Here is a 26,227-nt window from a genome sequence, read left to right as displayed (position 1 = left end):
AGTGACGGCTAAGGGCTTAATGCCTTAACCTATTACACATAGTGATGTTTAAGTTTGAACCTGGACTCTGAGACACACCTTATCCCAGGAGGAAGTCTCTCTAATCACACAACTGGGGCAACAGGAGAGCCCAGGCCAGGAGGGATTTGTGGGGAGGGGACACTGACTGAACTTTTACTCTCTATTTAATATGTTTACTGTTACAACACCCCTATTATATTATATATTATTATTCCCATTTTCCAGGTGAAAAGCTGAGGCTAAAAAGGATTAAGTAACTTTCTCAAAGACCAAGAGCAAGGGAGTACAGAGCAAGTATCCAAACCTAGGTCTGCCTGATTCCAAAGTTCAGCAAAAAACACCTTTCTGGGGCACCTCTTAAATTATACAACATGGTCCTGTATGCTTAGTCTACACATAAGACCAACTCTGCTCTTTTTAATTATAACTCACTCTCAGATTACATGAACAATTGTGGGAGCATTCTTTGAAAAATATATAGTCTCAGTAGGGTACCAAACATGACTGAGTCAGTGTGAAATTCAAGTTTGGACCTGGAAACATGTAATAGCATGAAATACTGACAATAATATTCTGTAGGGCCTCACTGGGGCTTCTGACTAGTAAATTAGCTGCTTTTTAGTTTAAAAAAAAAGTCTAGGAAAAATATAGAACAGAGACTAAGCTAGAATGTTTTACTGGCCAGTAAATAACACAGGAAAAAAAAAAAGAAGGCGTGGCCTGCTGTTCCTCCCTCCTCCTAGGCAAACATGGAGGTGTAGCTCTAGACTAGGCCTTTCTGGTGTGAGCTTGGATAAGTGACTTCACCTCTCTGGGCCTCTTACCTGAGGGACTAGAGAGATGGCCGCTCCATCTTATTGCCCAGTAAACCTTTCTGATTTGGGGGGCTGGGGAGGGGAAAGGAGGAGGCTTCTCCACTGATGTTTGTGTCCTGACACATTGCAGGGGGAGCAGGTTCAGCCGAGGGGGCTCACGGAACTTGTGGCCAACACTGGCTACCTAATTTCTGGGGCCCAGTGTAAAATGAAAATGCAGGGCTTCTAGTTCAAAATTATTGAGAGTCTTAAGACTGCAACAGCAGACATTAAACCAAGCATGGGGTCCTGTGAGACTGCACAGCACAGGCCCAGGAAACTCAGTGGCCTCTGCTGTGTATTCCCTACACCGTAGGGAGGGTTGAAATCTGGAGGAGATCTGGGGCCCCCAGCTAGCCTGCTGGGAGGCAGAGACGCCCCTGGGATAACGAGCTCCTTTCTCAGGAAAGTGGCCAACAGGGAAGCACCGCTCATCTAGGACATGCAATACATCCCTTAATCTGGCTTCCGTGCCTTGCTGTGGAAATGAGCATTGAAACAAGCCATGCTGGACTGAGGGACTACGGCCTGTTTGGGGGCCTAGACCATGATGCCATAAAAGGGTTGTGAAAACACCTGAGTGGAAAATCAGCCTGCAGATATAGCTGCTGATGGATGACCTTTCAGAAGGGAGGTGAGACAGGACGGGTAGGAGAAGGTGGGTCAAACAAGGAGGAGCTGGAGGGAGGAGCTATTGGGAGCAGACAGTCCTCAGCTGTGGAGCGAGCTACAGGCGTGGGAAGGAAGACAAGCTTGCCCACTGAGGGACGCAGAACTGGGGATGGGAGCACATGAGCCAGCAAGAGGCTCAGCCCACAGCAGGAGGTGTGCTTCTCTGAGGGAGGGTTTCCACCACAGACCAGGGGACCTGTGCTCCAACATCAGAGCCTGGCACAAAAGCTGCTTTGCTACAGCGTGCTGGGGAGCCTTGAGGTCAGTGGGACCTAGCGGACAGTTAGCTGGAGTTCACGGCTCAGGGTTCACGGCTCCCTTGATGTGGAGGCAGGACTTGGATGGGGGCTGGCATTCCACCCAATCTGCAGGGGGGGGGCCCATTTCTGGAGCAACAGGTGTGCCATCCTCTTTTTTTTTTTTTTTTTTGGCAGCACGCGGGCCTCTCACTGCTGTGGCCACCCCCACTGCGGAGCACAGGCTCCGGACGCGCAGGCCCAGCAGCCATGGCTCACGGGTCCAGCTGCTCCGTGGCATGCGGGATCCTCCCGGACTGGGGCACGAACCCGCGTCCCCTGCATCGGCAGGCGGACTCCCAACCACTGCGCCACCAGGGGAGCCCCATCCTCTTAACCTCTAATTGTGTGCTTGGTCTCTGGAGGCTTAGGAAGCTGAGCAGGTATGTAGAATGAGAAAACTAAAGCTGTTTCTGAGAGCTTAGACACCAACACCTAAGGGAGCAAATAGAGAGATGCAGGGTCACCTTAAAGAAGCAGAATGGTCCCAGGTCAGTGAGATTTAAGGGGACCTGACAGATCCAAATCACAAAGCAAGAAACACAACGTGTCTGATCGGGAGGCAGCGGCAGCCCCTGTGACCACTAACTACAGAATCAGAGTCGGACTGACTTTATCCTAACTCTAGTGGTGTCCACTCAAGTTGCCCAGTCTACTTAGAGAGGTAGAAACATACTGTCCTAAGGGGACCTGATGTCTGGAACTCTTTTCCTGCTCTCATTTCTCTACCCAGGAGAGAACAACTTATGCTTCAGTGGTGCATGGAGTTCCTGGAATCTAGTTTTGTTTGACACTAAAAATTCTTTTTTCAAAAATAGCTCATTGAAATATAGGCTCAAGCACTTCTGAACTTTCCCCTTGGCAACCCCTGACCCAAATCATCCCAGACAGAGGAAAATCAGTCCAGCAAGCAGAGGCCACATCAATTGCAAATATATGTATTATAAATACATACTGTCACTATAAGCACATACAAGTGAATCTGTGCTTCTTGTTCTACACAGAATTCATTCCACTTGGTCTGGATCAGAGTTTCCCAACTGCAGCACTATTGACATTTTGGGCCAGATAATACTTTGCTGTAAGGATTGCTCTGCACAGTTCAGGATGTTTAGCAGCACCCAGGCATCTACCTACGAGGTGCGAGCAGCACCCCCTCCCAAAGTGGGATAGTCAAATGTCCCCTGGAGGGCAAAATTGTCCCTGGTGTAGAACCACTGATCTAAATGATGCAGCTATGTCTTGGGGGAAGGCCGAAGAAGATAATTTCTATGGGGTTTATTAAAAAGCCAAAGAAAGCCATCCAGTGTTTCAATATCTCTATAACAAGCTATTATTTAATTTCTTTTTTTTTCTTATTCATGTTTTCTTTAACAAGCCTAGATTCCTTCATGCCATTGCATGAGGGCAATAGTAAGATCCTCTTTGAAAATGCACCAAACAAGTAAATTCTCCACAGAACAGATGCGGTTAATCATCTGTGGGGGAAAACCAAGAGATTGTAAATGTGTGCCTAAAGCATTTGGTACCAGCCCAATCTCCTCCCATCCAGTGCTGTAAGAGGCAGGGCTAGAATGTAATTGTGGTTCAGTTCTTGGAAACCGAATTAACTGTATCATAGCCACTTTGGGGACAGGTTGCACGAAGAGGGAGGAATTGTTCAGCCACAGCACATATTGTTCAGGTGATTATTGGATCCAGAAGAGAGGGTGCCTTGAATATGTGGACTCGGGTTTAGCATTTTCCTGGCAGACCCATGCCCAGAGTGGATGAGAAAGAGTGCCTTGAGTTTTCCTAGGTGATGATCCTGAAATCCACAAACACTAAGCAAATTTCTAAAGTGGCTCCCATGTAGCTTGCCCATGAGAAGACAGAGAACTTGTCTGAGAATTGCATCCACTGGTACAACACAATATAGCCTAGTTGAGCAGCTTCTCAGCTGACATAAGGCAGGTAGGCAGTGTGAGGAGAATAGGAAACCATACTTCCTGGGAAGTCTATCTCATCTCTACCATTAGATGCTGTGCCTCCTCTTGCCCCCCCCACCTCAGCACTGGCCTCTGATCTAAACTTATAAAAGAATGAGAAGAGAGATGCCCGAGACACACTTGTATTCAGGATGTGCTCTATCCACCCACCGTGAGCCTCTGGGCAGCTTCCTGCTCTGCTTGCCCTCCAGTTAAAGGGGGTTGGATCTTCTACCATGAGTAGGAAGAGAGATAACAAATGGTCACTCATGAAGGGTAGGTTAAAGTACTGATTGATGTGTTTACTTTTTATTTACTTGTTATACTGACCATGTGACAAATAGTCTGGCACTTTAGCCCATGTCTTCACAACAAGCCTGTGAGGAAGGCATCTCTAGTGTTATCTGACAGTTGAGGAAACTGAGGCTTAGAGAAGTTAAGTGACTTCATCAGGACCCATAGCTAGTAATTGGCAATTGGAATCCTGCCCTTTTGGGTACCAATTGCTTTGTCTTTCTAAATACATCATAGCTACCTTCCAGATGATGCATCGGGATGCTGTCTAGATGAATTCTCTGCTCCCAGTGTTCTGAGTTGGGCAGTTTTCAAAAACTTAGTAAGAAAAGAGTTTGAAAATATTTGGAAAACTATCTCAAACAAGTTGATAATTCCATCAGGAAATATTTCCTGAGGGTCGTGGGATGAAATGGTAGCCTTAGAGGATGTACCATTTCAAGCATGGTCTTCATGGCTAAAGGATCACACAGCATCAGAGCTGAGAGGGACTTTGAGAATTGTCAGATCCAAACTCCTCATTTTGTAGCTGGGGGATACAGGGTGATGAGAACCTAACCAGGATGGTGTGGTAGAAGAAGAAAGAAACAGGCATATATGGAAGCATCATGAAAGAAAGACTAGAGGTTGTGTTAGGTGAGTGGAGGTACAGAGGAAAGGATGCATCAGACTTAGAGTTGACCATTGACAGAAACAGGGAGGACCAGAGAGGGATCTAGTGGCAGAAAGGTGAAAAGAAGGTAAATTTGTTTCTGAAGAATTGAACTTGAAAAGTCAAGTAACTGGAAATGCCAGTGGAGGATTCCAAGACCTGAGAAGGAAAATCATGTCCCAGGATCTGTCAAATAGGATCTCCAAGTGAGAACCCTGGCCGTGAGACCCAGACACCCATGGCAGGGCTCTGTCACGCTCAGTAGCTTATTAGTCACTTAGATTAGGGCAGAGAAGGGATGTTTGTTACCTCACAGTCCATGCAAAGCTAAATGCCACAGATGTCAGAAACAAAAGGTAAAATAGACAAAATAGCTAAAAAGAAGAACTGAAACTGACATGAAATGTATCAAGGATCAACGTAAAGTACTATGTTTCTGTTCGGAAAATCAATTGCACACCTATAGAATTAAGAAGAATAACAATAAGATATTAAATAACCACCATTTTTCAATCCAATAATTACTATGTGCCAATCTAATACTTACAACAGCCCTGTGGGATCAGTGCTGTTATTATCTCTATCTTTTCAGCTGAAGTAACTAGGACCAGGGAATTTAAGTAAACTTTCCCAAACTCACACATATGTTAGTTTGACTGAAAAATGCCATACTCTACAACCAATAATATAAGGATTAGGGAGACTTGGCTTGACCACACCTGTGTCAAAGACTTTTTCCATTTGTAAAAATAAGTGAGTATGTGTTTGTGGGAGCTACAAAGAAAAATACACACTCACAGACGATGAGTCATCTGGGAGGTTATTAAAAATATAAAAACGTAAAATTTCCTTTACAAACTAGTTTCACTAACTTGAAAGGAATATAGTCATTGTGATTCAGGACTGTAAATGTTGAAACGTTTACCTAGAAGTGTAATATTTTTATGAATAGGAATACTTACTGTGGAAGGATTGAGACCCCAGGTCTGAGCTGCGTTTCTGATGATATCATTACGGTATAAAATCCAGGGGAAATCATGGCAAAGAATCAACTAAAAGATCCTGAGAGGTTTTGAATTCCCATTAACAGAGAAACCGACTTCATGTAGTGCCCCAAGGGGAGAAAAAAAGCAAGAATCTGTGCTCACACATTTCTGTGGTCACATACAACTTAGCCACTTCGCCTTTCTCAATTCCTCTGCAGTAGAAACTCTCAGGCTGACTACTCATCCCCAGCTGTCCCTCTAGGAAGGTCCATCTGGAACCTTCTCTTTCTCCTTCATTTTGAGAATCTTTTTTTTTTTTCCTAATCATGCCTGCCCTCTTTTCCTTAGCTGACTCTACTTTCCCTCCCTCCTGGTCACTCCTTCTGCCTCTAGTCTCTTTCCAGCCCTGGGAATATACCCCCTAGATCAGGGTCTTCCCTTTTACTCCCCCTTGATGGACACTCACTATCTCTCTATTTTTTCTGGCTAAGAATTTAAGCAAATTATCATATAAACTTTGATAAACCTAAGAGTATGAACACGGCTCTTCACTTATACTGTCATCTGATGCCAAATAATTGCACAGTCGGCAACATTCTGAATTGGTGATAACCTGTCAGGACAGAGGATACAAACCACAGGAATCAAGTATTCATTGACCTATTCCTCGCCATCCCATCTAATTACAGAAAAGATTTAAAATGGTGCTTCAAGTTCATTAGGTTTACAATTTCATTTTTTTGAAAAGTTCCACATCGACAGTGCACATTTTATCAAAACAAGCCAATTCTGTAAAAACAACTCAGTAACCAAGTAGAAAAAAAAAGTTACTTTTGCCTGAGCAGATGAATGTAGTATATGATTATCCACAATACGGTTTTGGTTTTCTACCCTCTAATCTAGTGTTGTATGTTGTCTATCGACTGCTCTGTGACAAAGCTGGACTTTGTCCCCAAGGGAAGGATCATGAAGTGATTTAGGTTCTACTGCCTCTCTTTATTTAAATTCCCATCTGGATATCCTGAAAGAGGTTCTAAGACTTAGTATAGGCCTAGGTTATGGAATATCTCTGACAAAGCTGGACTTTGTCCCCAAGGGAAGGATCATGAAGTGATTTAGGTTCTATTGCCTCTCTTTATTTAAATTCCCATCTGGATATCCTGAAAGAGGTTCTAAGACTTAGTATAGGCCTAGGTTATGGAATATCTCTGAAAAGGACCTTCTAAACCCTCTTGCTCATTTGAGAGAAACCGTAATATCCATGCCTTGTTAGTTTCTTTGGCATGTCTTTCCTTCCCTCTCCCTTTTCACTGCTCTGCCCCAAGTCCAGGCCTGCAGCACTAGAGGCCTGGGTTACTTAACCGCCCCTCCTACTGAGCATCCCTGCCTCCAGGTTCTGCCCACTCCGGTCCATCCTGCCAACCTCCCTTAAGCCCATTGGCATGACATCTGTAACTGTATAAACCATTCTCCAGCCCTCCGTGGTTAGAGCCCTCACTGTCCTTTGTGATCTGGCCCCACCCTATGCATCCAACCTTTTGAGGACCTTCTGGTCCCACAGGCCTATTCTACAGCCTCTGTTGGGCAGAAGACTCTCCTCATCATCCTACAAATGGACCTAGTCAAGTCCAGCTCCCAGCGCCAGCTTCTGTCTTTCCTCCCTCCCAACACATCAGACTTTCCCTCCAATTCTCTAACTTCTTTTATCTTACCTGCCTCTCAAAGCCTAGCTCTTTATTTATTTTTTTATTGAGGTAACATTGGTTTATAACATTATGTACATTTCACTTTTTACAACATTATATTTCTACTTCCGTATGTACCATAGTGTGCTCACCACCAAAAATCTAGTTTCCATCCATCACCATACACTTGACCTCCTTTACCCATTTCACCCTCCGCCCCCTGCCTCTTCACTTCTGGTAACCACGACTCCATTCTCAACATCTACATGTTCGTTTTTATTTGATTTTGTTTGTTCATTTACTTTGACAAAGCTTAGCACTTGAAGTGTCTTCTCTGTTAAAACCTCTCCAGCTACTCCAATTCACTTCTTATACTCATTGGGTCGCTTACTACTTGCACTGTTTTACCTACCCCCCTCCCATGACGGTGTAGCAACATGAGACCAAGGGCAAGACTGAGGAAGCTTTTTGTCTCCTTATCAACACACCCTTGAAAGGGCTGACCGCGACCATGCTGCCTCTTGATTCCAGACCAGCAGTTCGTTTCAAACTATCATTTACCAAGTGCCTACCAGGTATATGATCCCTATTCTAAATGTGAAGTGCTGTCCCTCTGCCATTCCCAGACTAATTTCTCTTAAATTCTATCTCAAAAGCTCTGATTCTCTAGCTCCTTATCATTTGTGATAACTTCCTTGCTACACGTGTCACATCACCCTGTGAAAAACTGAAGTTCAAGTGGTAGCTGAAATATAAAACACTCATTGAACACTTAAAAGTTCCAGTCTCAAAAAGCCATGATGTTGTCACAATGAGACAAAAAGAAAATCTTCAAAATAAAAATTTGGGAAGTCTTTTCTTCTATAGGTCAGAGGAGTTTCTTGATTCTTTCCCCTTGGGCCACTTCTGGTTTCTTTATTCTTTCTAAGTGGCTTTTTATAGATAATTGTTACACTGACATGAAGACACTGGAAAAACAGATCTAATCTCCCCAAAACACTTGTGACATACAGCCACAAAATAAATGAAATAGTAAAATTACAATGAATACAAATTATTACAACAATCTTTAACATTAAATAGTAATCCACAATGAAATATTTTAGTACTCAGATTAGACCAAACTTTTTTTTAGAAAAGCTTGCTGTGTTCAGACTCTCCAAGCTGACCATTGTTAGAATCTAAGCCCTTGGCTTTTCTTTTTTATTTTCTCTTCAAAGCTTTACACTTCAATCCATCACTGGCAAAGCCAGCTAGAATAAGCTCACTTGTTCCTATAAATTTCTTTAAAAATGCAAGTCCCCTTCCCTATAGCAACTGACGCCCCACTGTCTTACAGCTAGCAAAGTATTCCAGGATTTCAGTATTTCTGAGATGCAGTAAGATCATTGGAAAAAAAAAAAAAGGAGAAGAAGGAGGAAAAGTATTGGATGGAGAAAATCTTACCTCAACTTCTGACTGGCGGGGACAGTTATTTTATTAAGCTTATCCATTCTTTTTGGTAACTATACGAACCACAGATCACTGTCCAGTGGTCACGTCAGCAGTCCCTGGCTGTCCTGGGGAGTAGCATGGTAAGCCTTTGATCTCAAGGGTCCTAGTCACTTGAGTCTGATTTCTGAGAGTGCAGGCTGCTGGCAGACACCCCTGCACGAGGGAGAAGTAAAACTTGCTTGAGCACGTAGTCAAGTTTCATGTTTCTACATAGTCATGTGATCTGGGTAGCCAGCCAACTTGACTGGTTACTCCACGTTGTGTAAACTTTAATAGTGAAACTTATTGGACATGCAAATTGCTTTCCAGCTGCTTTCTTCTGTAACCAGATTTATAACCAGGTCAGGGCAAGCTTCTGGCTGGTCACTACTTCCTGTTGTCCTGAACACATATAGTCCTTGTTTTCAGCAGGTGTCATGCTGTCCCCTTCCTGAGCTCAAGGAAAAGCAGAATGATCAATTCCATCCGAAAGTCTCTTTGGGACTTTCTGCTCATTTGCATAAAGTCATGGATAAACTTTTCCACTTAAAGGATCGTTATATGAAAATGGCATTTTTGTATAGTTTCTCCTCACTCCTCTCCCCCAAATGTTTTTAAATAAATATCAAGCTGACAGTGACACAGTGGTAACAGTTTACTTTGAGAGTTAGAATTCAGTTTTCCTGAAGATCTGTGTAAAATGGGAAGACAATTCTCTAGGCAAGGTCATTAGGGATAGAGACAGATAGGAGATCTGGAAAAGGTGAGAGGATCTCCATTGTACAGCATGGCCTCTTTATGAGGTTGATGGTGTCAGGAGTTGTGCTGATAGCCAGATGCTTTCAAACGAAATCAAGATGTACTCAAAGGTCAGCTAAGAACAAATTTAACAACCTCCCAACAATACAGTTGTGACATCAGGCCATCCAGAAGTCCCCTTAAAAGCAGGGTGCCACTCTCCTCACTGCCTTTGTCCCCTCCTGGCCTCGTCCACTGCTCACCTTCATCCCCTCACCAGACCTAGTGATGGGCCAGTGAGGAGGGGAGGAGGAGGGGGAGGAAGGTGAGAGGGAGCAGCGGCAATGGCAGAGATGGACGTAGTAGATGGATTCCTTTCCTCCTGTGCCTCTTCTTTGTACAGAGGTTCTGTATTTCTCCAGGTAAATCTTGATTATTCACATTCATGTACTTCTCTGAATTTCTAGTTTAACAAGATGGTCAGGAGCAGAATCCACAGGGCTATTGAAGGGTGGGGCCCTTCTGCTTGGCCAAACCCCTGAACTGGCCAGGCCAGCAAGAAAGATCATCTTTCATGAGAAAAATGTAAGTGCTTGGCTCTTCCAATTGTTTATTTTCCCCAAACAGGAAGCTCAACTTTCTTGCAATTTATCTTGAAAGAGTTCTAGACCTTCGCCCCTCAGGTCCTCACAGGTCTTAACGGAAGGGAACTAGTAGACCAGGAGAGTGAAGGCACGGAGAATGTCATCAGGGTCAGGAAAATCAAGCTCCACTGAACGGGGCAATAATCAGCTTGTTCCTTCTAAATTACTGTAAAGTGCACCCCGTCGGCTACTTGACTTTTCTCTCAACCAACAACTCTGTTCAGCACCTGGGCTGCGAACTTATTATTTCCCCAGAGAAAAAGACCAAGGGCAAGGGTTACACTTCTGCTTTTTCTTTTTACAGCCACTTGTCTTTCTTCTTTTTACTGTGTCTAGTCTGACATGATAAAAATGACAGTCTGCTTTTCCAGACTGGACATTTAACCCCATGTGGTACGTAGTGTGATGGCCATGATGTTCCAGGCTGCCACTACTTGGTCAATGCAAACATGGAAACTGAGGACACCAAATTTTAGCCTATGACTTGTGAAAAGAATAAGACCACACAACATGGTTTCCACAGCACATGGAAATCAACATACCATGATAAACACTCAGTCAAGAACTACACGGCACAGTGAACATGACAATTAATTAATTACTAGATTAACAAATGAAAAATGGATAATACCAACCTTAAAGAAAATGTGGAACTCCTGTACACTGCTGATAAAAATATAACTAGGTACAACCACTTTGGAAACAGCTTGGTATTACCTAATACACGTGATGACATACATACCTATGACCCAGAATGAGGTCATACATAACATAGCACTGTGTCAGAACACTAAAAATATACCATGTACACCAAGTCATGTGCAAGAATTGTCATTGAAGCACCATTTCTAATAGAAAACAACACTTGGAACAACCCAATCGCCCCTCAACAGGAAAACAGATAAATTAATTGTGGCATGTTCATGCAGTGGAATACTATTCAATAGCGAAAATGAGTGAATACAAATGATCAGTATGGATAAATAACAAAAATAATCTGAGTAATAGAGGCAAGTTAAAGAAGATCATACACCATGATTCCAGTTATATTTAGGTTAAAGACATGTAAAACTAATTTATTATTTAAGACATTTACATATATGGTCAAACCAAGGGAGGGAATGATAAATATAAAATTCAGGTGAATGGAACTAGGGAGTGGGATTGGAGTGAAGGGGCACATAGGACTTCAAAGGCAATGGTAGTGTCCTATTTCTTAAGTTGAGTGGTGGATATATAGGTACTTATTGTAGATATTAAATATTTAACAAAAATATATAAAATAAGATCTGGTCTAAAGCTATGGGGCAAAGCCAGGACAGTCTGCCCAAGTCCCAGTTAGCTCTGTGAAATGATGAGGCTTGAGAACAAGAAGACATTATATTGGAGTTTGGGGATGAGACCGACCAGCCCTGGTTTCTGTTAGGTTCTTTTCCTTGCATCCGTTAATGACAACCAACAAAAGCATGCTTTTTCAATGCTTTTATGTTCGTGTACCATGACACCATTCATTTTTTTCCTTTTAATTAATTAATTTATTTGGCTGTGCCGGGTCTTAGTTGTGACACGCGGGATCATTGTTGTGGCATGCAGGCTCTTAGTTGTGGGATGTGGGATCTAGTTCCCTGACCAGGGATGGAACCCGGGCCCCCTGCGTTGGGAGCGTGGAGTCTTAACCACTGGACCACCAGGGTAGTCCCGACACCATTCATTATACATGTGAAAAAAACAGATTCATATGGAGGTTAAGTAACTGGCCCAAAGTTATACCACTCGTCAATGCTGGGATTCAAACCTAAGCTTGTTTCCATAGTCTAAGTTGACAATCACAGGGTTTTGCCATCACAAGAGATACTTGTGCTTCAGCAGAGGGCCCTGTCCTGACATCAAGGCACCAACTTAACCAAGACCTTGGGTGAATCACTTAATCTCCCTGGCCTCAACTTCTCATCTTTAGAGGAGGAGAAAGGGTATTCAAGAAGGACTCAGAATCCTTCTGACTTGGCATCTGGACATTGGCCCATGTGCACAGAAATTGGATTCCGTGAGCAGAAACACTCTCACAGCTTCCAGAAGAGATGCCTTTGGTGGTCTGTGCTAGATTGTTTCCCAAAGTGAGGCTAGGTGGTTGTGTCAGTTTACAGACCTTTGGAAGTAGTCCAAGTCCTCACTGAAACTGGAAGGTGAGCCATGGTTCACCCTCTCTGCTTGGCCACCCACTTGCTCATGGCTCTTCCCCTGCCAGGGCTGGTTTAGGCAAATTGCCAAAGGAAGTAGGCGAAGTGTGGCATGGATACTAAGCAGTATGCTTCTATTGTTCTAATCATAACCTACTCCCAGGAAGGTCAGCCTCACAACAACTCTATGAGGGGGGTACTCTTATCATTCACGATGTGAAGTCTGAGCCTCAGAAAGGTGACAGCACTTACCTAAGGCCACCCATTCTTCCTGATCCTTGAGCCAGGGCCCTTTAATCCTCAAACCATTCACTCTCTTTTCCCTGTGCTGGCCCCCATTCTTGGGATGGGGGTGGGGAAGCTGTCCTGCAGGAACAGTGGCCCTGGCAGCTTTCTGACACATGAAGGCCAAAGTAGCAGGAATTGCTGTTGGTCAGGCCCAGGCCTGGTTAATTGGCCAGTGCCAGTTAAGGTCCCAGATGGAGGAAAGTTTGGGAGGAAGTTAGGGAGCCTGGGTAAACCACTGGAGAAAAATAGCAGATGAGGCCAGAGAAAGGCCAAGAGAGAACAGGAACTGAGGCAGATGCTGCTAGTGGTCTATCTGTTCTCCTTTGTGGGGAGGGGGCAGGAAGGGAGGAAGAAGGAAGGAGACGACACAGCTGTGACTTGAACAAAGCGGCAAAGGCTCTTTTAAGCTCGAGGCTTCACTTTCTGTGAGATGAATCAGTTCCCTATTTCATCTGCTCAGTAAACTCAATATTCTGTATATGAAATTGGCCTGGAGTGCAGTATCCGTATTACGAGGAGAATCGCTTAGAAGAAAACCGTCCAAGTATCAGTCCAAGTCCTTGGTTGGTAAGAACATTACCATATCCTGTTGTCAGGACAAACAACTCCTGGCCTTTGTCTCATCTTCACCTCCTCCCTTGCCTTCAGACCTCAGAGCCGGTCTGCGAGCAAGACTCTCCTTTGTAATATTTCCACCCTCGCCCTGTTCTCACTCCAGCCTAGATCCTCACCTGGATCACTGCTCAGCCTCCTGCTTCTTCTCTGCAGCTAGATCCACCCCCACTCTCATTCCCAGGCCATGTTCCCAACTGCTGACTCTCAAGAAGGATTTCAGAGGTTTTACCTTTCTTCTAGAACCAAGTATGAATGTCATTCATGCCCCTGTCACTGAGTCTCACCTGGGGCTCCATCTTATTCCTCACTAATTCCCAGCATGTGACCATCCCTTTGGTCAGACTGGTTCTCAAACACCTATTCTCTTCATCAGTCACACGGCCCAGCCACCAGCCAGAAATAGCTCTCCAAAGATGGGGTGGGAGGCAAATACATGGGGTCCTAGATGGTCAGGAGGCCAGGTCTTCCCTGTTAGTCAGGGCCACGATGAAGCCAGAGAGCAGGCAAGGGTGGAGAGGCAGAGTGCTCTGTCCAAGGAATGGGAGCACCAGAGAAGTAGAAAGCCAAGATAAGGCTCATGGTCTCCAGGGGTTGAGGTCCTGGAGGCCAGGAGAAGCCCTTGATAGCAGATGCTGTGGCTGTTGAAGACAAATTTCTGCTACCTTTTACCTGGTGGAGTGCCACTAGTCTCCTAGTCCTCTTACCCAGACAGTCCATCTAGATTCAGAGGGCCCCCAACTAAAGCAGACTTGAGCAAATCGGGAGATGGTCCATGTTCTTGGGTAGAATGACTCAGTGTCACGAATGCCATTATCTCCAATTTAATATATAAGTTTAATGTGATGCCAATAAAAATAGCAATAAGATCCTCTCTTCCAACGACACCTGAGGGAAGTAGATTCTAAAGTTCCTCTCTCTATAAAAACAAGCAAGAATTGCCAAGAAACCTCGGACAAAGAAGATCAAGGGAGTGGAAGGAGATAGACCTCTCAGATTTAAAGCACGCTATGAAGCCTCTCTAATAAAAATGGCACAGTATTTCTGCATGACCAACAGAACTAAAGAGAAAGTGCAGAAATAAACAGAAGAATTTAAGGAGGTTAAATGCTATGAATGTGCCATATCTAACGGGAGAAAGATGGACTTTTTAATAAGCAGGGCAATTGCAAAGCCACTGGGGAAGAGATAAGATTTAGATTCATACCTCAAACCATTCAACAGAAAAAACTCCCAGTGGATCAGAGCTCTAACTATAAAAATGAAGCCATAGCTGTACCAGAAGTAGACACAGTTAAATTTCTTTATAACCCTATCTATGACTTAAAATCCAGAAGCAATCAAAGAAAAGACTGATAAATTTAACTAGAAAAACATAAAGAACTTTTTTGTGGCAAAAAAATATTATAAACATCATCAAAAGACAAAGGACAAATTGGGAGTAAAGAGTTGCACCATGTATCACAGATAAAAGGCTAATCTCCCTAATAGATAAAGAGCTCCTAAAAATTGAGATGGAAAAAAAATGACCATGAAAAGCCTTTAAATGGTCTTTATTTTATTTATTTATTTATTTTTATTAGTTTCTGCTTTATAACAAAGTGAATCAGTCATACATATACATCTGTTCCCACATCCCTTCCCTCATGCATCTCCCTCCCTCCCACCCTCCCCATCCCACCCCTCCAGGCGGTCACAAAGCACCGAGCTGATCTCCCTGTGCTCTGCGGCTGCTTCCCACTATCTATCTACCTTACGTTTGGTAGTGTATATATGTCCTAAATGGTCTTTAAATGGATGGAAATATGCTCAATCAATCTCCTATTAAGAGAAAGGTTATAACCAGGCCGAAGAACATATGCATGTTTACGTACCAGATTAGCAAAAATCTGCAAGTCTGATGATAGGACGCTCTTAGGAAACAGGTACTCTTTGCTAACAACATGTTACAATCCCATGGAGGAGAACTGGCAATATTTAACAAAATAAATGAATTGACCTTGTAACCCAGCAATGTCACTTCTAGAACCCTTTCCTGAAGATACACTTTCACAGACACAGGCATGCAACATCTGCACAGAATTATTTGTTGCAGTTTTATTTGCAACAACAAAAATTGGAAAAACCTAAATGCTTTTCAGTGGAGGACTGGTTGAATACATTTTAGTTCATCCTTGTAGCAGAGTTCTGTGCCACCATAAAAATGGTGTAACCTCTGGGATATGGTAAGTGGAAGAGACAAGGTCAGGACAGTGTAAGCTACTTCTTTAAAAAAAAACAAGAAGATAGAGGAAAATACACATACTTATTATTGCAAAAACAAACATAAACACTAGAAGGATAAATCATAAACTAATACAAATAGTCACCTATAGGAGGCAGGAGGGAGCTGGAAATAGAGCAGAAGTGATAGGGATGTAGATTGATTCTCTGGATCTATCTTTTTATAGTTTTGACTTTTAAACTAGATAATGGCTTGACATATAATAAAAAAACAAAATTAATGCAAAAAATTTAAAAAGGCAAACTTTAGAATAAAAGTAAACAGAAACAAGTGAATGTAAATAGTAACATACCCTGGAAAGGAGAATTATTTTGACTTTTGAACACAGTCCTCTGTGCATCCTCAGTGAAACATATTCTAAGAATGAAAATGTTACAAAGAAATCTCAAACTCTACTCAGTACTTTTATTTATAGTAATAAAATGTGTATTATAATTTTTAGTGTTTTTTGGTATAATGTAGATAAAGCTAATAAATATGTTAATATTAGCAGAAACTAAGATTTTTAGTGTGAGAGAAAAAATACAAATATAAAATCAAAGAAAAAGTTGGTAATGTTAAATTTAATTGGAAATATCAATCTGAACTCACTATTTAGTTCCTAGCACTAAATACTGAAAGGACCTAGAAGCAATGACATTCCAGATTTTAAACACATGAAGAGATGCTCAATTACAATTATATCAAGAAACAGACAAATTCCCCACTAGCAGGAGCTAGAGGCTAGAAGGCAGGGTTGATTTCAGGTCTGGGGCATAGACAATGGAAGCTGAACCTGGAACATCTTGTGCCAGAAAACATCAAAGATCCAGGAGCAGATCTTTGAAGGGGGTGATTTGAGCAACAAAAAAAGAATAATGACTGTAATTTATTTTAAAATTTTGAACAAATTAAAATCCACTGGTGTACAATAATAAAACCCAAAACCAAAGTCATTTGCCAAAATTGGAGATAACTATTCCATCAACCCTTTACTTCTGGTAATTAATAAATTAGAAATGAAGGAAGCATTTACCATTTTTAAGAAGAATTGAAAATCCTCCTTGATTTTCTAAGAATGCTAGCTAGTAAATGTAGAAAGAATTACAGAATAAGAAAATCACCATTTTGCAACTGCAAAATAAATAATTGATTAAGGTGAGGATCATCAATTATTGCTAAAACTAGTAGGTGAATGTTGGGGAACAGGATAGTCTCAAGGTGTGAAAGGCTCATCCCATGGGCTGCTGGCTAATTGCCAAGGGAAAAGCCAACGTTTGCAGAGATGAAATCTGGCTGTCATTGTCTTAAGTGTTCAAACTCAGCATGATCCATACTTCTTCCTGGTGTGATGTAAAACTAAGTACATCTCACTAAGAAGCACTGTTGCCACAAATGTTTGATCGCAATCTAATCCATTTATAGACGTAACTTCCAGTTCACAGAGAGTGAACATATAATAAATCATCCAAACTAGGGCACTTACGAGAGTGAAAGAGGATGCATTTAACAATTATGCCAGGACTACAGGTGTAAACAGGCAGGACATTCCCCGATAAACTGGAATGTGAGATCTCGCTAAGTTTACAGGAAGTAAAGGTGGTAGAGAAACAAGTTGGACAGCACTAAGAGGAAAGAATACAATTTTTAAAAATCCAGATGTGGGGAATTCTACAGAACAACCACCTGGTCTTACAAAAAGAAAAGAAAAAGAAAAAAAAGTGGAGGAGATGTTCAAAATTAAATCAGACTGAAGAGTCATAACAACCAAATGCAATGCATGAACCCAAATAGGATACTGGTGGAAAGAAACCAACTCTAGAAGACATTTGCGGACCATTGGGAAATTTTTCATATGGTCTGGAGATTAGATGGTATTAGGGAATTGTTAACATTCTTAAGAACAATCATGGTATTGTGGTAATATAGAAAGATCCGTATTAGGACATTTTTGGGAGGTGAATGCTTTTGGATTTAAAGGTTTAAGTAGGCATGTCTACAACTTACCTTCAAATGATTCAGAAAAAAATGTTAGCAATGATTGAAGCTGGGTGGTAGGCATACAGGTGTTTGTTGTACCTTTCTTTCAACTTTTCTATACATTTGAAATTTTCATGTAAGAGTTTAAAAAATGGCAGGTCTCCAAATGTTTCTCACCCTCAAGCCCTCTACAGAGCCATCAGGGGTATAGGAACTGCCTGGTTCCCCAGGCCTCCTCATCAGTGCCCTCTCCATCAATGTAGAATCCTGCTCAGGAGTTCCCAAGCACAGTATTTCTGTCTCCCATTTCTGGCCCCAATCTTGACCACTTTCTAATTTCTTGTGGCCTGTCCAAATCCCATTCACCTTCAAGGCACAGTTCCTCCTAGAAACTTGTCCTGTCTTCTGGTCCACCTGGGCTACTACTCAGACCTCCTCCAGCTCTTCGAACTTGGACCACAGTTTTTGCTTTTAGCCATATGCCAACTCTCTAATATTTTCCCCAAGTGTATATCCTATTACCTTGATGAGATAATAAACATTCCAGTGAAAGGACTATATTCTATTTCTTTGGTCTTTCTCTGTAGCAAGCACAAAACTAGAATATTGTTTGTATATAATAAATACTTTCTGAATTAAACCTGACAGTTATTAAAAGATATGTGCAAGTAAATAAAGTAAAAATTAGTTGTGAGATGCAATTACTATTCAAACTCAGGAACCGAATCAATGTTAAAAATCATTGAAGTTGCTGGTTTCATATGTAAGGAGCTTGGTAGTTGTCACTCCATCCTAACAACAAGTGAAAAACTGAACAGACTGAAAAATCAACAATTCTTCTTTGCTCTGTAAGAGAGGAAGTATACAGTGCAAACTGCTGCCCCCAAGATCGAAGAGACAGACAGGTGCATACAGGTCATTATGGCTTACTGGAGCAGAACTTGCTAGCAAAACCACTGTAGGAACGAGTGAGGGTGTAGAAAATCCTGAACTGCAATTGATGAATTGCTGGAGGCTCAGTGGGGACAACTCCGAGGATTAAAAACTCCAGGAGGACCCAGTCATAAGGCAACAATATTTTGAGATTTACCTCTAGGAGCTTGACCAGGTTCCCACAGTAAATATCAGAGAAAAATCCCCTTGAGCTTCCGGTAGGGGTGGAGAAAAGAAAACATTTTGAAATAAATCAGAGCACTCCATTATTAACAAGCCCTGCCCCCAGTGGAAACTAGTTAACCGTGGCCTAACCTGCTGGTGTATTATCAGAGCCTAACTGACCCGGGAAAGGGAAGTACCCAATTCCAGCCCACTCTAGTCATGCTGTCCCACCTAAGTGAGAGAATAAAAAAGAGAAGCATTTGTGAAGTTCACGGTCCAGAGGCATAAGCTCACTAAGACTGAGACCTAATCACAGGACTACAGAATGCTCCCTTGCCACATTACTAAAGGTCTGTTTACAGCAGTTCCTTTTACCTCATACATCATGTCTAGCCATCAAAAAAAAAAAAAAAAAAAAAAAGCAAACCAAGGCATACCAAAAGGGAAAACCCCACAATTTGCAGAGACATAATGAGCATTAGAACCAGACATGGCAGGGATGTTGGAACTATCAGACCAGGAATTTAAAACATCTATGATTAATATGTTAAGGGCTCAAATGGATAAAGGAACCCAGCATGAAGATCAGGTAGGCAATGTAAACAGAGAGATGGAAATCCTAAGAAAGAATCAAAAAGAAATGCAAGAGATAAAAAAAACACTGTAACAGAAATAAAGAATGCTTTTGATGGACATATTAGTAGACTGAACATGGCTGAGGAAAGAATCTCAAAGCTAGAGTAGATTTCAAGAGAATCCTCAAAAACTGAAAAACAGGACAAAGACTGAAAAAAAAAAACCCAAACCAGAACAGAGTACCCAAGGACTGTGGGATAACTAAAAAGTTATAACATACACAGAGTGGGAATACCAGAAGGAGAAGGAAGAGAGAAAGAAACAGAAGCAATGTTTGAAACAATAATGATGGAGAATTTTCCCAAATTAATGTCAGACACCAAACCATACATCTAGGAATCTCAGAGAACCCCAAGCAGGATAAATACCAAAAACTACACCAAGGAGTATCATTTTCAAACCGCAGAAAATCAAAGCTAAAGAAAAAATTCTGAAAAAAATCCAGAGGAAAAAACACATTTCCTACACAGAAAAAGATAAGAATCACATCCGACTTCTCAGAAACCATGCAAGCTAGAAGAGAGTGAAATGAAATATTTTGAATATTGACAGAAAAATACCACCAACACAGAATTTGGTACCCTGTGAAATTATCCTTCAAAAGCAAAGGAGAAATAAGGACTTTATCAGACAAACAAAAATTGAGGAAATTTGTTGCCATTAGAATTGCCTTTCAAGAAATGTTGAAATAAGTTCTTTAGAGAGAAGGAAAATAATATAGGTCAAAAAACTGGATCTACATAAAGTAAGAAAGAGAATTGAAGAAGGAATAGATAAAGGTAAAATAACTTTTATTTTTCTTATTCTTAATTAGTCTAATAGATAACAGTTTGCTCAAAATAATAATATCAACAATGTATGTATGTTTATGTATATATTTTATGTATATATATATGCTTATGTATGCTTATATATAAGTGAAACAAATGACAGTGATGATACAAGGGATGAGAGGGAAGAAATTAAGAGTTATTTTATTATCAATATAAGGTACTGACACTACCTGTGAAGTGGTATATTCACAGGTTATTTGAAAGTGGGCTTGGATTAGCTATAAATGTATCTTGCAAACTCTAGCTCAACCACAGAAAAGTAAAGAAGGAAGTATAAACACTATGCTAAGAAAGGAGAGAAGATGGAATCACATTAATCACTGGATTAAAACCACGAAAGGGAGCTTCCCTGGTGGCGCAGTGGTTGAGAGTCCGCCTGCCGATGCAGGGGACACGGGTTCGTGCCCCGGTCCGGGAGGATCCCGCATGCCGTGGAGCGGCTGGGCCCGTGAGCTGGGCCTGTGTGTCCAGAGCCTGTGCTCCGCAACAGAAGAGGCCACGGCAGTGAGAGGCCCACGTACCACACACACACAAAAAAACCACGAAAGGCAGAACCTTCCTGGGCTGAACGGGCTACAGAGTTACATAGTAAACACTATGGTTAGGACTGTTTTTCACATACTCTGGGCCTCTTGGTTAATTCCTTACTGGCGGGCTGGCTCTGGCTCAGTGGGTTGCTGGATGTAGTTCATACCAGCTCTTGGGAGACAACTGTTAAAATTTTAGGAATTTTGTGAGCGTGTTGTTAACATAGTCATTACTTGAAAGAGATAAATTATTTAAGCCTACAATTAAATGTTATAATTAAAACAAAGGTAATACGGTGACTTCCCTGGTAGCACAGTGGTTGAATCTGCCTGTCAATGCAGGGCACACGGGTTCGAGCCCTGGTCCGGGAAGATCCCACATGCTGCAGAGCAACTAAGCCTGTGTGCCACAACTACTGAGCCTGCGCTCTAGAGCTCTCGAGCCACAACTACTGAGCCCATGTGCCTCAACTACTGAAGCCTGCGTGCCTAGAGCCCGTGCTCTGCAACAAGAGAAGCCACTGCAATGAGAAGCCAGCGCACCGCAACGAAGAGTAGCCCCCGCTCTCCGCAACTAGAAAAAGCCTCCACTCATCAACAAAGACCCAATGCAGCCAAAAATAAATAAATAAATAAATTATTTATTTCTTTTTTGCGGTACGCGGGCCTCACACTGTTGTGGCCTCTCCCGATGCGGAGCACAGGCTCCGGATGTGCAGGCTCAGCGGCCATGGCTCATGGGCCCAGCTGCTCCGCGGCATGTGGGATCTTCCCGGACCGGGGCACGAACCCGTGTCCCCTGCATCGGCAGGCGGACTCCCAACCACTGCGCCACCAGGGAAGCCCACAAATAAATTAATTTAAAAAAAAAAGAAACCTTAAAAAAAAAAGGTAAAATATACTCTAAGCTCATCTTTCATAGTTATTTTGTTACATTTTGCTCTTATCTGTGCTCTTAAGGTTATATACATCCGTTGTATCCATATCTGTGGAGGAAGGATTAGGTGATGGTGGTGCTTCCCAACTCGATATTCAGCAACATTAGGTTGGATCTTGGAATCAGCCATGGTGGAAATGTTTATAGCCCTGGAATTGGCAAATACTGTACTACAAATCAGGGCTGGGGTTTTTTTTTGAGAGCCAATTATTAAACATTGACCAATATACCACTACTCTGCTCTAGCCTCACAGCCCCTCAGGTTCAAGAACAACAGAATGGTGACAGCACCCTCAAGTGTACTGAGATCTACCCTGTTTGGATATTTTGGTCATATCTCCATCCCTGAAGCAAACACCAAGGCCAGGGGCAAATTTATGCCTTGTCCTCCATCCTGGACCTCAGTCAGAGGCTGTCCCATGCCCATGTATGTGGGGTGATCCCCACATGAAAATCAGGGGCTTTCACTGGAAGAAGGGACATTGGCTACTAGAAAAACTTCAAAATATAACCACCATAGCTTGTAAAGCAGTGGCTTCCATGTAGTCTCCATCTCCCCTAACTCACCTCAAAGTGTCTTGGGCAAGAAGCAAGTGGTTCTGGACCAGTGAAGCTCCTGGTAAGTGGGGAGAGATGGAGAGGCTCTGATCTGAGATCTCTTCTGCACAATCTCCAATCTTCCCCTTCGGTGGAATGATGTCCCCACTATCATCCCCCACCCCCAGTCCTGTTTATTCCTGCTCACAGCTTGCTTCCAACTTAGACAAATGAAACATGCATTCTTGTGTTGTGTGGGTTTCTGAGATATTTTAAAAATCAATTTAAATTATTTTTCCTGTGATGGGTCCTAGTCAAGTGGAGGAGATATACAAATAAATTATTACAAAGCAATGTGAAGTGTGTTTTCAAAGAGATATTTATAAGCTGTGCTGAGAGCTAGTGGGGAAGTTAGTTAGGAAAATGGGGGCAGCTCCCCAGAGAAGAGGACTTGTGACCTGGAGATTTACATACAAGTAGGAAGTACCCTATGTGGCAGGAGATGCACAAAGGGGACTATCTATTCCAAAGGAACAATGTGAGTTGTGGTACCACAAGGTCAAGCAGCTTCATTTATCCCTTCTCTCTTTTTCCCAATAATCTAGACACCTCGGGAAAATTTCCCTTCCTCTCTTGCTCTCCTTTCTATTCTGAGCCAAAAATAGAGCCCAACCATGGGAGTCACACCAAAACACAGTGGGGTGCACCCTTGCATGGGGGACAAAGAACACCGGGGCTTTAAACTGAACATGCAAAGAGCTCAGGCCATGGAAATGACCCACATGCACCCTGGAATCTCCAGCTGCCTCTACTACCTCCTCAGGTGAAACCCACTCCTCTTAAAGCATGAGCATTCAAAGCAAACAAGTTCTTACTTTGTTAGCTTTTCTCTTTGGCTCAGTTACTATATTGCCAGGGAGTCGTTTTCTATTTTCATCACCAGAGCAGACATTTCTCCAACAGTCTTTTGAGCCTGGGGACCAAAGCACCATTTATAGCTTTGCTTCTATGCGGAAAAGTGCTTTCAAGTTCCAAACAACGGACTTACAAATAAATTATTGAACTCAAACTGCTTTTAAGCAATGAGCTTCCTGTAATGTTCTGCACACTTCAGTGCTAAAGGCTGGTGTGTGTGTGTGTTTAAAATTTTCTAAATATGGGTGCCAGGTGTTACATTTTCAGACTGACCGAGTGTATCTTTTTTTCCCTCTTAAAGCAACAGAATCATTTCTTTGGTGAACACATATCCGCTTTAAAAAAAACTGATGAAAGAAATGACTGGGGCTGCAAAACTAAAATAGCAATGCTGAAAATTCAGGGGTAAAGATATGTATTTGTGCAGTATGAGAAAAACGGTTACCTTACTTGTAAACTTTATTATTTCAGGTTCAGGAAAAACAATAAAGTACCTCCAAGCACAGGGAGAGTTAAGAGAGCAAAGCCACCTGTACAGCTTGGTTTTACTTTGAGTCCAGTCACCCAAGGAGATTGCCAAGATGAGTTTTCTAGTCTGCTTTGAAGCAAGCCAGACACAGAAAAATTTAAAAACCACACAGTGAAGAGAGCACACAATCTGTCTCCCTGTTGTCAAAAATATCATCAGATAATGCGCATATCAGTCAGAAGGGGTGAACATGCAAAATGCTTTTTTCCATGGAAAGAAGACTCTTGGGCTCAGTACTTGATTCATTTCACTCTCCCACCCTCAATTCCTCCCTATTTCTTTTCTACACCCTTGACTGATCTTCTCTGTTCAGTCTCTTTATTTCTCTCTCGCTTCCTCTAATGATAGGAGATGACATGGTTAGAATTAATCCTCCTGAACCAAAGAAATTAATCCAGCTACAGTTTTTTTCCTTTCAAAACCTTTTATTTATTTCTGTTTATTCCAGATTCATACCATATGTATATACATTGTCATAATGAAGCATTTTTCCCTGTGAGCATTAGCATGTAATTTTATATGTACCTGAACTGTAGGCATTAAAAAAATAAATATGATAACTAGCAAATTAAACATTTTTTAAAAACACCTGTTTGCCCTTTTGAACAAAGTCCAATATTTCATAGTGAGCAGAACTTGCTATATATTTTCTGGGATCCAACACAACATGGAAATGTGAGGCCTCTTGTTAAAGAATTGAGAATTTCAACATGGTGATAGCAGAGCACTGAACCACTGTGGGGTTTTTCTGAAAGTTGGGACCCTACGTGACTGCACAGGCCACATGCCCATGAAGCTGGGCCTGCTGGTGGGATTTTATTAATGAGAGTACAAACACATAGACACATGCACATTTCTCTAGGCTGGTATAAAATTAACCAGAAAATTTACATTGAAAATGTAATAATGTGACCTTACACAAAAGTGCAAACATCTTTTGGTGGTTTCCAATATACTTCCTGAGAATTCACTTATTCATAGTAACTGACACAGAGAAAATATTGTAATTTGTTATGACATCTGGGCCAACTGATGAACAGGGTGTTTTGGATGACCTGTTTTCAAATTTTTAGAACTTGATAAAATATGCTCAAAATGTGCTAAACATGGAAAAGGAATTTTGAAGCCATCTTTCCCCTGGGGCTAGAAGCATTTGTAGTAATGTATGTGGAAGGGCTCTGAGTACTGACAGCCATGATCAACCTTAGCCATCATATAACAGATTAATAGAATGGCCGATAAAGCCGAGTTTACAGCTGAAGGAATTCTGAACAATTTCTCTGGTTCCAACAAATTAAATCACAGTCACATTTTTTCTTCATTAAGTGTCCCATAGCTGCAACCTGAATGGTGGTTTCATTCTCTCCTGGTCCTTCTTCTGCTGGTCTCATGGATGCCCCTCTTTTAAATCCCCATCCAGTGGCCCCACCCATTTTCCTCCTGAACGCTCTACCTTCCCCCTGTGGTGATGGAGTCATCATCCCATGTCCTTTCTTGCAAACTTGGTGGGATATCAGTGGCACCTTCCTCTGCCCAGACTTCTGCTAGCTTCAAAGTGGGGAGAGGCATTCGTCTGCGGGATGAGGAAGGCTGATTGCCTGGACTCCAGTTGCACCTGCCTCCAGCAAGATCGGTTGCAGACAGATTCTGCTGCATTTTACAAGGACCACCATTATGAGATTTACACTTTTTCTTCAACTGCCCACTCCAATCCCTGATCTAGTCTCACACAAGTATGAAGAATGCATATATGAATATCATTGCTTTGAAGATGAGAAAACTGGGCCTGCAAAAAGAGGAGGGACTTTGATTCAACCACTGTACTATCTGACTCTTAGCCTCTATGCTGTACTTCCCTCCTGTAAATTAAATTATGAAACAGCAAATTTTAAAATTTTCTAGGAAATAATTATAAGATTGCAGATAAGCTCATTCACTCTCCCTATGATTCTCCGTTTTCCATCCTTCCAGCAAATCTCTCTCCTTCCCCCATGCAGATTCACTTCCCTCTCCCTCAGAACCGAATGGATGATTCTAACTTTCTAATCTTCCCTTCTCCTCCTCTCACTACCTCCTCAACTCAGATGCTGTCAGAAAACACACAAATAAACAAAAATTAGCAAACCCAGAATGCTCACCAGCAAGGAGAAAGAAGTTAACCATCTCCAAAGAAGTTGGAAGGATTTCAAGAAAATTGATAAATTTAAAAATCTAGAATTTTGTTGCCTAAGTCAACGGGTAATGCTGTACCAACTTGTAAAAATTCAAAGAACAACTAATATGCCTATTGCCATTTATAATTTATAAAGCTCTTTCACATTTATTAATGCTCTTGAACTTCACAATATAGTATGACATAGATGCTATTATTAGTTCTGTTTTACAGAGGAGAAAACTGAGGCACAGAGCAGTTAAGTGACTTGCCCACAATTACTCAACAGGAGAAGTGAAGTCAGGTTTTCTGAGCCCATGTTCTTTCCACCCTCCCACACACCTATTTGTTGAACTAAATTTTCAGATTCATGCATGTTTATTTCTTCTTTTTCCAAATGACAAGAGACACAATTCAGAAAGAGCTAAAAGCCTAGTCTAAAGTTCTACAGCTTGGACATC

The 26,227-nt window shown here is 42.0% G+C and overlaps 1 protein-coding gene across 1 annotated transcript in view; it reads right to left on the bottom strand.

Moving 5' to 3' along the window:
- BLNK (B cell linker) overlaps nt 1–9,907 on the bottom strand; it is an 82,438-nt gene extending 72,531 nt beyond the window's left edge. Inside the window, exons 1-2 of the mRNA XM_060095789.1 lie at nt 9,902–9,907; nt 8,874–8,932 (exon numbers count right to left, since the gene is read on the bottom strand). Coding sequence (XP_059951772.1) covers nt 8,874–8,932; nt 9,902–9,907 — 65 coding nt within the window. The remainder of the gene's footprint in view (nt 1–8,873; nt 8,933–9,901) is intronic.
- Between the last annotated feature and the right edge of the window lie 16,320 nt (nt 9,908–26,227).

The sequence above is a fragment of the Mesoplodon densirostris genome, chromosome 1 (assembly GCF_025265405.1).
Source record: "Mesoplodon densirostris isolate mMesDen1 chromosome 1, mMesDen1 primary haplotype, whole genome shotgun sequence".
NCBI lineage: Eukaryota > Metazoa > Chordata > Mammalia > Artiodactyla > Ziphiidae > Mesoplodon > Mesoplodon densirostris.
This window is presented reverse-complemented; position numbering and strand designations above follow the sequence as displayed.